The following is a 14603-nucleotide window of genomic DNA, read 5'->3' as shown; positions in this document are numbered from 1 at the left end:
GACCACCTGACCTGCCTCCTGAAAAACCTGTATGCAGGTCAAGAAGCAACAGTTAGAACCGGACATGGAACAACAGACTAGTTCCAAATTGGGAAAGGAGTACCTCAAGGCTCCATATTGTCACCCTGTTTATTTAACTTATATGCAGAGTACATCATGCGAAATGCTGGGCAGGATGAAGCACAAGCTAAAATCAAGATTGCCAGGAGAAACATCAATAATCTCAGATATGCAGATGACACTACCTTGATGGTAGAAAGCAAAGAGTAACTAAAGAGCCTTTTGACAAAGATGAAAGAGGAGAGTGAAAAAGGTGGCTTAAAATTCAACATTCAGAAAACTAAGATTATGGCATCCAGTCCCATCACTTCAAACAGATGGCAAATAGATGGAGAAACAATGGAAACAGTGACAGACTTTATTTCCTTGGGCTCTAAAATCACTGCAGATGGTGACTGCAGCCATGAAATTAAAAGATGCTTGCTCCTTGGAAGAAAAGTTACGACAAACCTAGACAGTGCATTAAAAAGGAAAGACATTACTTTGCTGACAAAGGTTCATCTAGTTAAAGCTATAGTTTTTCCAGTAGTCATGTATGGATGTGAGAGTTCGACCATAAAGAAGACCGAGTACTGAAGAATTGAGACTTTTGAACTGGGTTGTTGGAGGAAGCTCTTGAGAGTCCCTTGGACTGCAAAAGATCAAACCAGTCAATCCTAAAGGAAACCAACCCTAAATATTCATTGGAAGGACTGATGCTGAAGCTGAACCTCCAATACTTTGGCCACCTGATGCCAAGAGCCAACTCATTAGAAAAGACCCTGATGCTGGGAAAGATTGAAGGCAGGAGGAGAAGTGGATGACAGAGGGTGAGATGGTTGGATAGCATCACTGACTCAATGCACATGAGTTTGAGCAGGTTCCGGGAGATGGTGAAGGACAGGGAAGACTTGCATGCTGCAGTCTATGGGCTCACAAAGAGTAAGACACGACTGAGCGACTGAACAACAATGTATTTAGCAATGCCTTTAGCTTCCCTTGAATAGCAGCTACTAATTGGGCTGTTGTATTTGTTATTTGGGTTCTCAACATTCTTTCCACCTGGGCCCAGTAATGGTCTCCAGTTTTCCTTCAGGGTCTAGCCCTTCTTATTTCTCATCACATCTGCCTCAGAGCAGGCTCCACGCCCTCCAGATTAGGCACTGAGTGTGTGACCCAGGCTTGAGTCAGTTAACACAGCAAACAACCTTGGTCACAGTGACTAACACAGAGATGGGCTTGGGACACGTATTTTCCAGGAATCCTGCCACAGAGGCCGGGCTCGTCCCATGCTAGGCTGGAGACTGAGAGAATGGCAAGTCTGGAGCAGTGGCCATCATCCTGTTGACATGAAGTTGAGCTTGTTGGGAATGGCACCCATCCAAAAGAAGAGAAGCTGATAGAGATAGATAGGTGATAGACAAATAATGGATAGGCAGATAAATGTGTGTGCTTAATCACTCAGTTCTGTGTCCGACTCATGCAGCCCTATGGACTGTAGTCCACCAGGCTCCTCTGTCTATAGGATTTTCCCAGGCAAGAATCCTGGAGAGGGTTGCCATTTCCTCCTCCAGGGGATCTTCCCAACCCAGGGATCGAACCCACATCTTCTGTGTCTCCTGAATTGCAGGTGGATTGTTTATCCTCTGAGCCATCAGGGAAGCCCAGATAGACAGGCAGATAGATAGAAAGGTAGACACAAGTAGAAAGACAGATAGATAGACAGATAGATGGGATAAACCAGATACCAATGATCACTTGAGCCCCTATACCCTGCCATACCTGAAACCAGACCAACTCTAGGTTTTTCCCTTAGATGAGCTGATGGATTCCTTTTGTTCAAACTGTTTCGAGTTGGAGCTAAGTCTTCTCTAGTTTAGACTGTGACTTCTAGACAACAAGGGACCAGAGAGTCCTGAGAAAGCAAAGGCTAGACAGAGTATCGGGACTTGAAGAGTCTTTTAATTGAACCAAAGACTACTTACTGGCCACCACAGCATGTTCCCTCCAGCTAGAAAGTAGCCTTTGACTGTGTCTCTTTTGGTCTTCACTGTCGACTGAAAGACAGAAGAGCATTGGGTAAAGGAAATGCTAGCAATCAGAGGCGCCCCCGGATAGTCTAATCCCTGATTATACCTGGGAGTCCAGCAGGCCAGATTCAGACATCAAACTTATTTTGGGGTTTGTTTGGTTTGGGGTTTTGTTTGTTTGTTTTTGTAAGAGTCCCTGAGCAATACTTCCCATGGTCATTATTTGCATGAAATATCTTACTTCACTATTTGTTGCACCATGCAGCTTGTGGTACTTAAGTTCCCCAACGAGGGATGGAACCTGCCCTCGGCAATGAAAGCGTGGAGTGTTAACCACTGGACCACCAGGGAAGTCCCTCAACTCTAATTTTTTTTTTTTTTAAAGTGAGGGACTTCCCTGGTGGTTCAGAGGCTAAGACTCTTTTCTTCTACTTCCCAGGTTAGGGAAATAAGATCCCACATGCTCTGTGGTGAGGCCCCGAAATAAAAATTTCAAAAAAAAAAAAAAAAGCCTCTGAGGTCCTTTAAAAAAAAGTATAGGTGATGTATGATATTATATAAGTTATAGGTGATTTACAATTTTTAAATATTGTACTCCACTTACAGTTATAAAATATTGGCTATATCCTCTGTAGTATGCAATATATTCTTGAAGCTTATTTTATGCATAATAGTTTGTACCTTTTAATGCTCTACTCCTGTATTTCTCCTCCCCTCTCCCCACTGATAACCACTAGTTTCTTCTCTATATCTGTGATTCTACTTTTTTGTTCTGTTTTCTCCCTTAATTTTTTTTTTTGATGTGGATCATTTTTAAAATTCTTTATTGAATTTGTTACAATATTGCTTCTGTTTTATGTTATGTCTTTTGTATTTTTTTCTGTTTTTTTGATCATGAGGCATGTGAAAATATGAGGCATGTGGAAGCATGAGGCTCCCTGACCAAGGATGGAACCCACACCCCACCAGGGAAGTCCTTCTACTTCTTTTTAGTTATATTCACTAGTGGTTGTACTTTTTAGATCAAATATGTTTTGTGTGACCCATGGTTTGTTTTTCAGGAGTTATTTACTTGTTTGTTTCTGGCTGTGTGGAGTTTTGGCTGCGGCACTCAGGTTTCTCTCTGGGTGTGGCCCATGACCTTAGCAGTTGTGGTTGCACAGACGTAGTCCCCACACAGCAGGTGGGATCTTAGTTCCCCTACCAGCGATCTAACCTGTGTCCCCTGCATTTGAAGGTGGATTCTTAACCACTGGTCCACCAGGGAAGTCCCTGTTAGATGTATGGTTTTTAAGATTTACATTTGAATCCCATAGAGGAGACAAACTCTTCAGGTCAATACCCCCTACAACCCCCTGCCTCACACATGTATTATAACCTACTAGGTCCCCCAGGCATCTGAGTTTTAGACCGTGGTTTGTCTGTGACAGCCCACAGTGGAAGTCATTTATTGAGTATCAGTACCATGTGCCAGGGGACTGCCCTGCTGACTCAGACAGTAAAGAATTTGCCTGCAATGCGGGAGACCTGAGTTCAATCCCTTGGGTCAGGAAGATCCTCTGAAGTGGCAACTCACTCCAATATTCTTGCCTGGAGAATTCCATGGCCAAAGGAGCCTGGAAGGCTACAGTCCACAGGATCTCAAGGAGTTGGACACAACTGAGTGATTTTCACTCACTCACTCACCAAGTGCCAGGCTCTGCAGTAAGCATTTTGAAGCATCATCTCATTTTAATTCTTATCAACTCCTATGAGAGATTCTTTGGGTGTCTCAGATGATAAAGAATCTGCCTGCAATGCAGGAGACCCAGCTTCCATCTCTGGATTAGGAAGATCCTCTGGAAGAGGGAATGGCAACCCACTCCAGTATTCTTGCCTGGAGAATTTCATGGACAGAGGAGCCTAGTGGTCTATAGTCCATGGGGGTCACAAAGAGTTGGACTGAGTGACTTTCACTTTCAATTTCTATGAGGCTGATGTCATCAAGCCAATCTAATACATGAACAAATCAAGGCTCAGAAACAGTCACTTATCTAGTGCCATATTTCTACACAGAGGAAGACTGAGAACTCAAACCCAGGTCAGCCTGATTTCAGAGCTCGTTAGGAGTGAGCTTCTTGGCCCTAAAGGTACTTTAACAGAGACATTTAAACCACTAAGTGATCTTGGATAAGTTGTAACTTCTCCCAGCTCTGGGTGCAGATATTGGTAAGAGGAGTCTTACTGGATGGGAGATGACATGAAATGATATCTTTTCATCCTTGCAAAAGATATTACTATAGCAAACAGACACTATGGCTTATTCCTGCTGAACCCTGACCCAGGAAGTATTTTCCAAGAGTAAAGAACTCCTTGAGCTAAAAGGGATCATCTAAATCCAGGGCTTCCCAAACCAGTACTACATCAGAGTCTCCTGATTCTCTTGTGAAAATACAGATTCCCAGCAACTCTAACCCTTATTCTAACTCTACCTGTACCCCTAATCCTGATCCCAATCCTGTCTGACTTGAAAACCTTGACTCTTAGGACTTCCCTGGTGGTCCAGTGGTTAGGACTCCACACTTTGACTGCACGGGGCATGGGTGTGATCCCTGGTTGGGGACCTAAGAAACCCACAAGCCATGCAGTGTGGCCAAAAATAAAAATAAAAAGCCAGTCTCTCCCTCTGACCTGACTTACCCATAGTCCAACAGCCAGGACAAAGAGGAAATACAGAATCAGTACTGCGATGTCACCTGCTTCCAGCGTCCTCCGGGGAAACGCCTCCAGGGGATCTGACTGTGTGGGTGGAGGGCTGCTGGCGCTGCTCTCCATGGTCCTGAATGAGTTCTCGCAACCCTGTGGAAGTGCAAATGTGCGTCACACACCAGGACCCAGTGCCACGTTTCTCACCCTTTCCATAACTGCCTCCTTGGGCAACCAAGCAGGAAGACACATGTGGAAGGATGTGTGATGGAGACAGACCTAAGGAAGGCAAATCCATCTGTTCTCTCTCTCATTCAGCAAATATTTACAAGGAAGCCACATCCAATCTACAGTTAATGTTCACCAACCCCACCACTCACTTGGCAAAATACAAAGAAAAATATTTCAGTATTTGTGGCTCACAGGCTCTAGAGCACAGGCTCGGTAGCTGTGGCCCACAGGTTTAGTTGCCCCGTGGCAGGTGGAATCTTCAGGGACCAGGAATGGAACCTGTGTCCATGCGTTGGCAGGTGGATTCTCAGCCACTGGACCACCAGGGAAGTTCAAATGTGTTTATTTAACAAGCATTTATATAGCATCTTCTATATGACAGGCATCATCCTAAGTGTTTATAACCTTGCAGAGTAGGCAGCCCAGTAATGGGGTAACTCAGCTCATAGATGATAACACAACATGATGTTTCATACAAGTGGGTGTGTATAATGACAGACGTATTAAGGATTCAAGCCTAAGAGTCATCCAGTTGGCTCCACCCCTTACTGACTCCGAGAGCTTGGACAAATTCCCTAACTACTCTAACTCTTTGCATTCCCATCGGAAAATGGGACAATAAGAGGTTACATTTCATAGATCGTCATGATCTAGTAACTGTGAAGTGTGGAGAACATTGCCACACACAGCCGTGTTCAGTAAATTGTAGCTGCTATTATCTCGATTACTAATTTTCTACAATAGGCAGTGAGGCAAAGACCACCTGATTCTACATGGAGGAAAATGGATGGTAGTATATGCGCTGGGTTTTGAAGAATGCATAGGCGGTCCTACATGCCATGAGCAGGGACGGGGGTACATTCCAGGCTAAGGCAACAGTATCCACAGACAATAAGATGTGAATAAGTGCGTCATGCTTAAGGGACCATCAGATTCTTTCCTAAGGATTAAGACTGGGAGCAGGGAAGTGAGCAGTAAGGCTCATTATCTATAAAAGCATTATACCAGCTCTTTAATACCATTCAAAGGATTCTGTAAGGTCAGTAGTTTTCTTTCTACAGAAAGCAGATATCATCATCTTTAAATATTATCCCCTGTTTCTATAACAAATATTTTATAATACTTTGTCTACTGAATACTGAAACAAAACTCATAGATAATGTTACCTACCTACACACATTTAAAAAAAATCAATATAAAGCTCTATTATAAAAGAGAAACAAAAGAACAGCAATTTATGGTTAAAATGATGGGTAATTCAACATATAATTGCTCCATCTGACTCAAAGGGGGAGTCAGATCCTTTTACCTATTGTACTGAGTAAGCTTTGAATTTAAGAGAAATAAGAAAACCAGAATCCATTTGATTCCAGAAGCACAGAATAAAGTGTGACTCTACAGAGGAAAACCAGAATGTTTAAATCTGTAAAAAAAAAAAAAAAAGAATAATAAAAAGCCATGCCCTCCTCCGAGGGATCTTCCCAACCCAGGGATCGAACCCAAGTATCCTGCATTGTGGGCAGATTCTTTACTGTCTGAGCCACCAGAGAAGCCCAAGAATACCGGGGTAGGTAACCTATCACTTCTCCAGGGGATCTTCCAGACGCAGGAATCAAACCAGGGTCTCCTGCATTGCAGGTGGATTCTTTACCAACTGCACCACCAAAGAAGCCCCAGAACTGATAGAACCTGGAGATTAACTGAGAGAGGGGAAGAACTGGGGAACCATTTCCTGCTTCTGACCAGAGTTGCCCAAAGGTGGAGTAGCCTGGTCACCTGGGTGAACATTCCTGGTTCTTAAACCAAGGCTTTTCATCTGCAACACTATTGGCATTTTGGATCTTGTGATTCCTTGTTACGGGGGGCTGTCTGGTGCATTGTAGATGTTTAGCAGCATCCCTGGAAACCACCCACTCGAGGCCAGCAGCACCTCTCCACAGGTACGGCAGCCACAAATGTTCCCTGTGTTGAGAAGCACTGCCTTAGAGCCCTGGAGGAGACTAGAGACATTCATTTAGAGAAGATGCCTCAGGGGGGCGCTCAATAACCTTTAACATCCCTTCCCACACCAAGTCACTCCCTGGGCCTGGGCCTTGCTCTTCTGTTGAGAGGATGCTCACAGCTTCTCAGACCTGTGAGAAGATCCAAACAACCACTGATCTATAACACTGATCCAAAGATGGACAGACAAGAGAAGGAGGGAAGGAAGGAAGATGGACAGCCAGTATCAGGCAAACCCAACTCACTTACCCAGCTTGAAGGCAGGAGTAGTAGCAAAAGCCCAAAGTCCATCCCAGGTCACCCCTCAGCCCTCCCTGCCTCAGTCAAGCTTAGGTTTTATGATCATTGTCATCAGTCCAATGGGATGGACTAACTGAACCAGAGAACTTGCAAGGAGAAAGTGGGGTGGGAAGACTGCTGGAGCGCTCCCTAGGGTGGAAGCAGAGATTCATAAAGAAGGCTCTAACCAGGAGGCAGATTTGGAGGCTTGAAGACAAGAGGGCTAGATGATCTTTAAGGTCTGACTCAAGGGTGAGGCCCTTCTTGGTTAAGCAGTGTTCTTACTGCTACTCCACAGACAAGGAAGTGGTGTCGCATGACTGAGTGCCCAGGGCGGGACTCAATTCCAGATCTGATTTCAGAACTATGTGGTTTTTTATTTTTTAATTTTTTTTTTTTTTTACTATGCGATTTGTGGGATTTTAGTTTGAACCCTCATCCTCAGCAGTGAAAGCATGGAGTCCTAACCACTGGACTACCAGGGAATTCCCTGCCCATCCTTTTAAAAAACATATTATTATTAAAATATAGCTGATTTACAATATTGTGTTAGTTTCTGGTGTGCAGCAGAGTGATATATATCCTTTTTCAGATTCTTTTCCATTATAGGTCATTCCAAGATACTGATTATAGTTCAGTACAGTAAGCCCTTGTGGTTTATCTGTTTCCTATATAGTAGTATATCTGCTAATCCTAAACTCCTAATTCATCTCTCCTCTCTTCCCTTCGGTAATCATGTTTGTTTCTATGCCTGTGTCTGTTTCTGTTTTGTATGTAGATTAATTTGTTCATTTTTTTAGATTCCACCTGTGAGTGTTCTTTGATTTACTTCACTTGGTATGATAATTTCTAGGTCCCCCCATGTTGCTGCAAGTGGTATTATTTCATTCTTTTTTATGGTTCAGTAGTATTCCACTGTGTATATACATACCACATCTTCTTTATCCACTCTGTTGATAGACACTTCTGTGTCTTGGCTACTGTAAACAGAGCTGCTATGAATATTGCATGTCTCCTTTTGAATTCGACTTTTCTCTGAATACATGCCCAGGAGTGGGATTGCTGGATCATATGTTAACTCCAGCTTTTTGAGGAAACTCCATACTGTTCTTCATAGTGGTTACACCAATTTACATTCCCACCAACAGCATAGGAGGGTTCAGCGCCTGCATTTTCAAACACTTCAACTGCTTTCAAGTACCCTGCTGCTTCCAAAACGGGGGACTTGAGGAAGATGAGGACTAAGAGTGGAGGAAGCAGCTTAAGGTGGAGATGTATATTGAACTGGGGAGTGGGGTGGCTTGTGCTAGAACTCCGCAGGTCTGAAAGAGGGGAGGAAGGAAGGAGGGGCATCAGACAGACTGGTGAGCCAGCCCTCCCCTGTCCACGGCCCCGCTGCCAGCGGCCCCTTCCAGGCCTCTGCCTGCCAGGCACCGAGAGGGACAGGAGCAGATAAACAAGCCATTCATCACCGGCTCTGGGCAGGCTGGCACTGACTCCAGGCTCTTCTCGAGTCCCAGGGAGGTGGGGGCCCTGCCGGTGGCCAGGATGTGCGGCTTTCTTCAGGGTGGGAATAGGAGCTAGCAACATGGACCAGAGAGGCTGCGGAACCCAAGTGCTGGAGCCTTGGCCACGTGTCCCAGGGGAGCCCTCCACATGCCCTCATGCAGCAAAGCCACGCCATCACTGTAACCGCATCATCTCCAAAGCTGTTTGTGGAAGCTGCAGGCCTGGAGCTCAGGTTGCGTTGGTCCTCTTCCTCATCCTTGTCAGCCCGTGAGGCAAACACACTTGTTGCTATTGTTCAATCTGACTTGTGTCTGACTCTGTGACCCCCTGGACTGTTAGCCCACCAGGCTCCTCTGTCCCTGGGACTTCCCAGACAAGAATACTGGAGTGAGTGGCCATTTCCTTCTCCAGGGGATCTTCCCGACCCAGGGATTGAACCCAAGTCTCTTGCATTGGCAAGCAGATTCTTTACCACTGAGCCACCCAGGTTATACTTCCATTTTACAGGTGGGAAATGGAGCCACCGTGAAGTAAGAGTGAGCTGGCTTCAGGTCACGGCTGTGTCACTAGCCTCTGGGTTATAGGAAGTGCAGAGGTGGGATTCGAACTCAGGTCCTGAATCGAAGCTCGCTGCAACCCAGTACTGGCTTGTCTGTCTCTTTTTCCTCCCTGCCCTTCTCTCCTTCTTTCTCTCCTCCCCTCCTTCCTTCCATCTATTTGTATCTTTGCACAAACATTTATTAGCACCAGCTGTGTGCCGGGGGACAAAGTGGTGATGACACTGAACCCGGCCCCCATCCTCGCGAGATTTCACCCAGTCCGCGACCTCGCGAGATCTCACCCAGCCCTTTGCAGCCCCTTGCATGCCCAGAGCTACCCTCTGCACTGCCCCGGAGGGCTTCACTTCCGAGGACAGAACCACCCTGTGGGAGGCCGGGGTTAACAGGAGTCTATGCAAAGCACGCACTCTAACAACGGCCCTGTTTGCAAGAACACCCTGCCCCCGCAGCTGCCAACTGGCCCAAGAACAGAGGAAATTCAGCAAGCAGAGATGGCTGCTCACCCCTTTCCTTCTGGCCGCTTACATAACTTGCCAGAGCAGATGTGGAAATTTTCCGAGCCCCGATGCTAGGCAAAGATGGGCCAGCATGCCCACAGCAGGGTGGGGGCTCTGACTGTCTTCACTGCATTGGGTTTCTTAGGCTGGCTCCTCTGTGTGCATCCATTGGTGGGGCTACGTTATTTTTTTCCCACATTATTCTTTATGACATGTGTGCATCTGAAACATTTCATAATGAAAGAAAAAGAGGAAAATGGAACAAGATTTACAGCATAAAACCGTACATGTATGTTAAATATGGATACATGCTGATGTGGAAAATAATACCAACTATTTTGCCAGGATGCAGGCCTATTTGCTGAAGAATAACAAACATATCACAGGGATGGAGAATGAGAGAGATGGAGAGAGAAACCAGGGAAGGACTCTGCATTGGCTAAAGATGACAGTAACTGTCTAATCACAAATTTTAATTGTGGGCAAAAATTCCCTGGGAAATAGATGCCCTTCGATCAACTGTAAAGATGTTAGAACTGCATTGCCCAGTTCAAATCCCAGCTCTACCTCTCATTAGCTCCATGATCTTGGGCAAATAACTTCTCTGAGGCTCAGTTGTCGCATCTATAAAATGGGGATAATAATCAGGCCTATGTCACAGTTTTGCTAAAAGCATTAATTGAGTTTGTTATAGAATGTGATCAAACCCACTAGGTCTGACCTCATCCCTCTCTTTTTTTTCATTAAGCATTTATTTCTTTATTTATTACTTTTTGGCCATTCTGAGCAGCATGCAGGATCTTAGTTCCCTGAACAGGGATCAAACCCAAGCCCCCTGCAGTGGAAGCGCAGAGTCTTAACCTCTGGACAACCAGGGGAGTCCCAACCCACCCTTCTTGTAAAACCATTAAAAGAAAGAGGAAAAAAAACAAAAAAAAACGAGCATGGACTCTGGTCATGCAGATCCTGGCCTTTACGTGTATGAATCTCATTTTAAGCACATCGCACCTTTAAGCAGCTCTGGTTAACCCCATAGAAAGCCCAGGCTGGGGCCCCAAGGTCACGCCACTGGTAAATGACTGAACTGGGGCTTCCAACCGGGGCGTGATCTGCAAGTTCTCAACTACCACTCAGCATGTGGGCCCTTAGCAGGGAAAATTCCAGAGGTGACCACACGGGCCCACACAGGCTGCACCTCCCAGGGCCGGCAACCCCTCACACCCCTTTCTTCCAATCCCCTGTGAAAGTAACTGACCCCTCTTCAGCCATAAGCTTGGTCTTTGGCTCAAATTCAAGATGCTGATGGTAGAGGCAGCCCCGTCAGAGGGAAGGGATCAGTACTGAATCTGAGTGAAGCCATCAGAGCCTAAAGCAGCGGAAGAGAGGATGGAAGGAGGACCACTTCTGGCCTGCTCAGACAGCTAATGCCATGCGGTTTATCAGGAACAGGTCTCTTGAAAGAGACCAGAAGACAGACTCTGGGGGTCTCTGGGCTGAAGCAGAGGCTGAGACTGTCCCCTGCCTGTTAGAAAGAAAACAGGTCTGGTCATTAGCAGAAAACCATGGGCACAGTAAGGCCTGACAGCTTTCCACAAAGATTCCCTGGGGGGTTAACAGGTGTGAGTGCAAGGGACCCTGGTGTGAGGCTTCTTCTCCAGCCCCTTCCCCACTTTAGTGATGACCTTGTCTCATGACTCCTAGAGAGAACAGATGTCAAAAGGGCACCTTCTGAGCCCAGACCTGTTCATCCAGGTGCCAGCATGGAATCTCTCATGGAGTCTCAGTCATCATCTCAAAGGTAACTTGTCCAACACAGAGATCGTGATCTTCAAGGGCTTCCAGTCCATTCCATCTCCCTAAACGGCAACTTCATCCACTCTGCTGCTCAGGCCAGAAGTCTGAGAGTCATCCTCAAATCTTGCATTCATTTAATTTTGTATTCATTCATTCTTGCATTTGTTCACTCATCCAGTGGCCTGCGAGCACATCTTACACGCTAGGTTCTGTGTCTAAGCACCAAAGATGCTAGGACTGGCAAATATACCAAAAAAGACATTATAGTGTCTCTTGTTCAACTCCCAGAATCTCAGTCTCCCAGAATTGACCTCTGACTCCATTCTGTTGTAAGTCCAAAGGGAGCCGGACTCCATCTATTTCCTCTCACTTTACTTCTCTTGCTTTCATTCAAGCCATCATCACTGGTGTCTAGTGCAAAGGAAGAATCTCACACCTTGCCTCCCCAGTGCCACTCTTGTTTCCTTGGAATCCACTCCCCTCACATGGAAGCCAGAGAGATCTTTGAACATAAACCAGATGGGTTCCTTTTCTTGCTCAAAGCATCTCAGCCCCTGTTGACTTGCTCTGCCAGCCCCATCTCACCCTGGTCTTCTTTCTAGCCCATGGATGCTACTTCTGCCTCAGGGTCTTTGCCATTCTGTTCCCCCCACCCGGCAGCTCTTCCCTACACTCTTGGCTTGGCAAACTCCTACTCATCCTTCAGGTGGCACCCCACTGTCACAGCCCCAGAGGAGTCTTCTCTTGGCTTCAGTCTAAGTTGGATGATTTGCCATCATAACAAACACGACTTCCCATCACTGTTGAATCAAGCAGGACATTTCGTTTGTACGATTCTCTCATTACCACTCGTTCCCACTGCACTGTAAGCTCCACAAAGGCAGGGACTCTGTCTGTCTCGCTCACATTGTGTCCTCAACGAGTGCGTGCTAAGTCGCTTCAGTCATACCTGACTCTTTGCGACCCTGTAGACTAGAGCCCAGCAGGCTCCTCTGTCCATGGGATTCTCCAGGCAAGACACTGGAGTGGGTTGCCATGCCCTCCTCCAGGGTAATCTTCCCCACCCAGGGGTCTAACCCAGGTCTCTTAAGTCTCCTGCATTGGCAGGTGGGTTCTTTACCACTAGCGCCACCTGTGAACTCCCCCTGCACTGGGTAGACTTGTATAACAAACAAATGGGGGATTTTCTGAGCCTTTGCTGTATACTCGCAATTGTCACCCAGCTTCGGACTGTCCTGGTGGTTCAGTGGTTGATCGCACGCTTCCAATACTAGGGTCGCAGATTCAATCCCTGGTCAAGGAATTCAGATACACACACACACACACACAATTGTGACACCCTCCCACACACACCAACCACCACCCAAAGTCATATCTTCAAGACGTCCAGTGAAGGAGAGCATCTCTCCCCCCCGGCTCCTCAGAATCGTCATGAAGACACCTTTTGAAAACCAGACTTGGTGGATAAGCTCGCGGCTGTCGGAGCTGAGTCTCAGCTTAGCCAGCTCACTATCTGTGCAGCCTTGGGCACAGTTCTTTCGGAATCTGTCTCCGCTGTGAGTTAGGGTGGCTGGGCCAGCCACTCCGGTCCACCACCCAAAGCTCTCCGCACGTGCCTGCCATGTACAAGTGACTCCTATTTGCTTGCAGTTAACAGCAGCCGCGTGGAAGTCAAAGGCAGTGTCCCCCCACCCCGGCAGGGTTTCGCTGTTTATGTAGGTATTTTTGCACCTGCTTATCTCCTGGGGCCTCATGAGTCCACCACACCTGTGGGTTGGGCTGCGCTGAGGTTCACACTGTCAGTTGACAGATAAGGAGAAATGCTCACCCCAGGAGCCTGAAGCTGGGTAAGTGGAGGATCTGGGATCCCGGCACGGCCTGGGGCTCCGGCTGCATCTGCCCGTGTGCGTGGGCCAGGACCAGCCCCCTCCCGGGAGAGGAGCTCTGCGCCCCCCATCCCGTCCTTCGCCAGCGCTGCCTCCGGTCCCTGGAGTAGCTGCCCGCCGTGTGCAGAATGGGTATCAGTTTGGGGGCTGCCGGAGTGCTGGACGGAGTCTTACCTGACTCTGGATGCAGGGCCCACCTGCCCTGGGTCCTGGCGGCGGTGGCGTCTGAGGCAGAGGGAGACAGAGCTGGCCGTGAGGAGGGCGAACCTTCTGGGCTCCTTTTCCCTCGCAGCCAGAGTTTGAAAGGACAGCTGTGGCCTTCCCTCCAGCCCCGCCTGCTGAGAGAGGCTCCTCGAAGGTCAAACTCCAAATTCCAGCCGGGGCTTACTGCAGGGGTTAGAGGAAGCGTCAATGATCTCCCCCAGGGCAGTAGGAGAGGCCCCGGGCCAGCCCCAACCCTGAACTTGAACTTGAACTCTGAGCAGGCCTGACCTGAGCCCCGCCCACATGGCCCCACCTCCTCACCTGGTGGGGGGCCCATGGCAACGAGGGGGCGGGCAGCGGCTGCCGCCTGCCCGGGCGCGGGGCGCGTCCTGCCCCGCTCGCCCCCTTGGCCACTGGCCCGCCTCCGCGCTGGGGACAGGCGGGCTTGGGACGAGCTGGGGGCGGGGGCGGGGAGAGGCTGGCAGGGGACGCAGGAGACAGAGGGGCAGTCCCAGGAGGGCACTCGCGGCGGCCCCACCGCTGGGACAGCACCAGTAACAGTGACCACCTTTGTTCGGCTCCTTTGCCCTGCGCTCTCCAGACCCAGGCAGGACAAAGGCAGGCGCCTGGAGCCCAGAGTTGTCAGGAGTGACTGAGCCCGTGGCCGGGAGCCCACAAGACCAGGACAGGCAGTGGGGGACCGCGGAGGGCTTGCACTGGATGCTCAGAGCATTCAAAAAAAAAAATTTTTTTTTAAGAAAAAGGATAGTTACTAGCGTTTGCAAAACAAGGGATTTAAATACGACTCTCGATTTCCCAGTTTACTAGAACAATCTGAAGATCTGGCCATACCACTCGGCCGCAGGACAGCTAGAGCAGAGTGCTGGC

The 14603-nt window shown here is 47.9% G+C and overlaps 1 protein-coding gene across 1 annotated transcript in view; it reads right to left on the bottom strand.

Annotated features, from left to right (window-relative positions):
• The window catches only part of SLC5A11 (solute carrier family 5 member 11), a 55085-nt gene extending 40860 nt beyond the window's left edge, over positions 1-14225 (bottom strand). The window contains exons 1-4 of the mRNA XM_043454750.1: positions 14037-14225; positions 13686-13898; positions 4749-4907; positions 2025-2096 (exon numbers count right to left, since the gene is read on the bottom strand). Of these exons, the coding sequence (XP_043310685.1) occupies positions 2025-2096; positions 4749-4883 (207 nt within the window). The 5' untranslated portion in view covers positions 4884-4907; positions 13686-13898; positions 14037-14225. The remainder of the gene's footprint in view (positions 1-2024; positions 2097-4748; positions 4908-13685; positions 13899-14036) is intronic.
• Positions 14226-14603: the final 378 nt, after the last annotated feature.

Source organism: Cervus canadensis, chromosome 32 (assembly GCF_019320065.1).
Source record: "Cervus canadensis isolate Bull #8, Minnesota chromosome 32, ASM1932006v1, whole genome shotgun sequence".
Classification (NCBI taxonomy): Eukaryota; Metazoa; Chordata; class Mammalia; order Artiodactyla; family Cervidae; genus Cervus; species Cervus canadensis.
The sequence above is the reverse complement of the archived record's forward strand: the minus strand, read 5'-3'. Positions and strand labels throughout refer to the sequence as shown.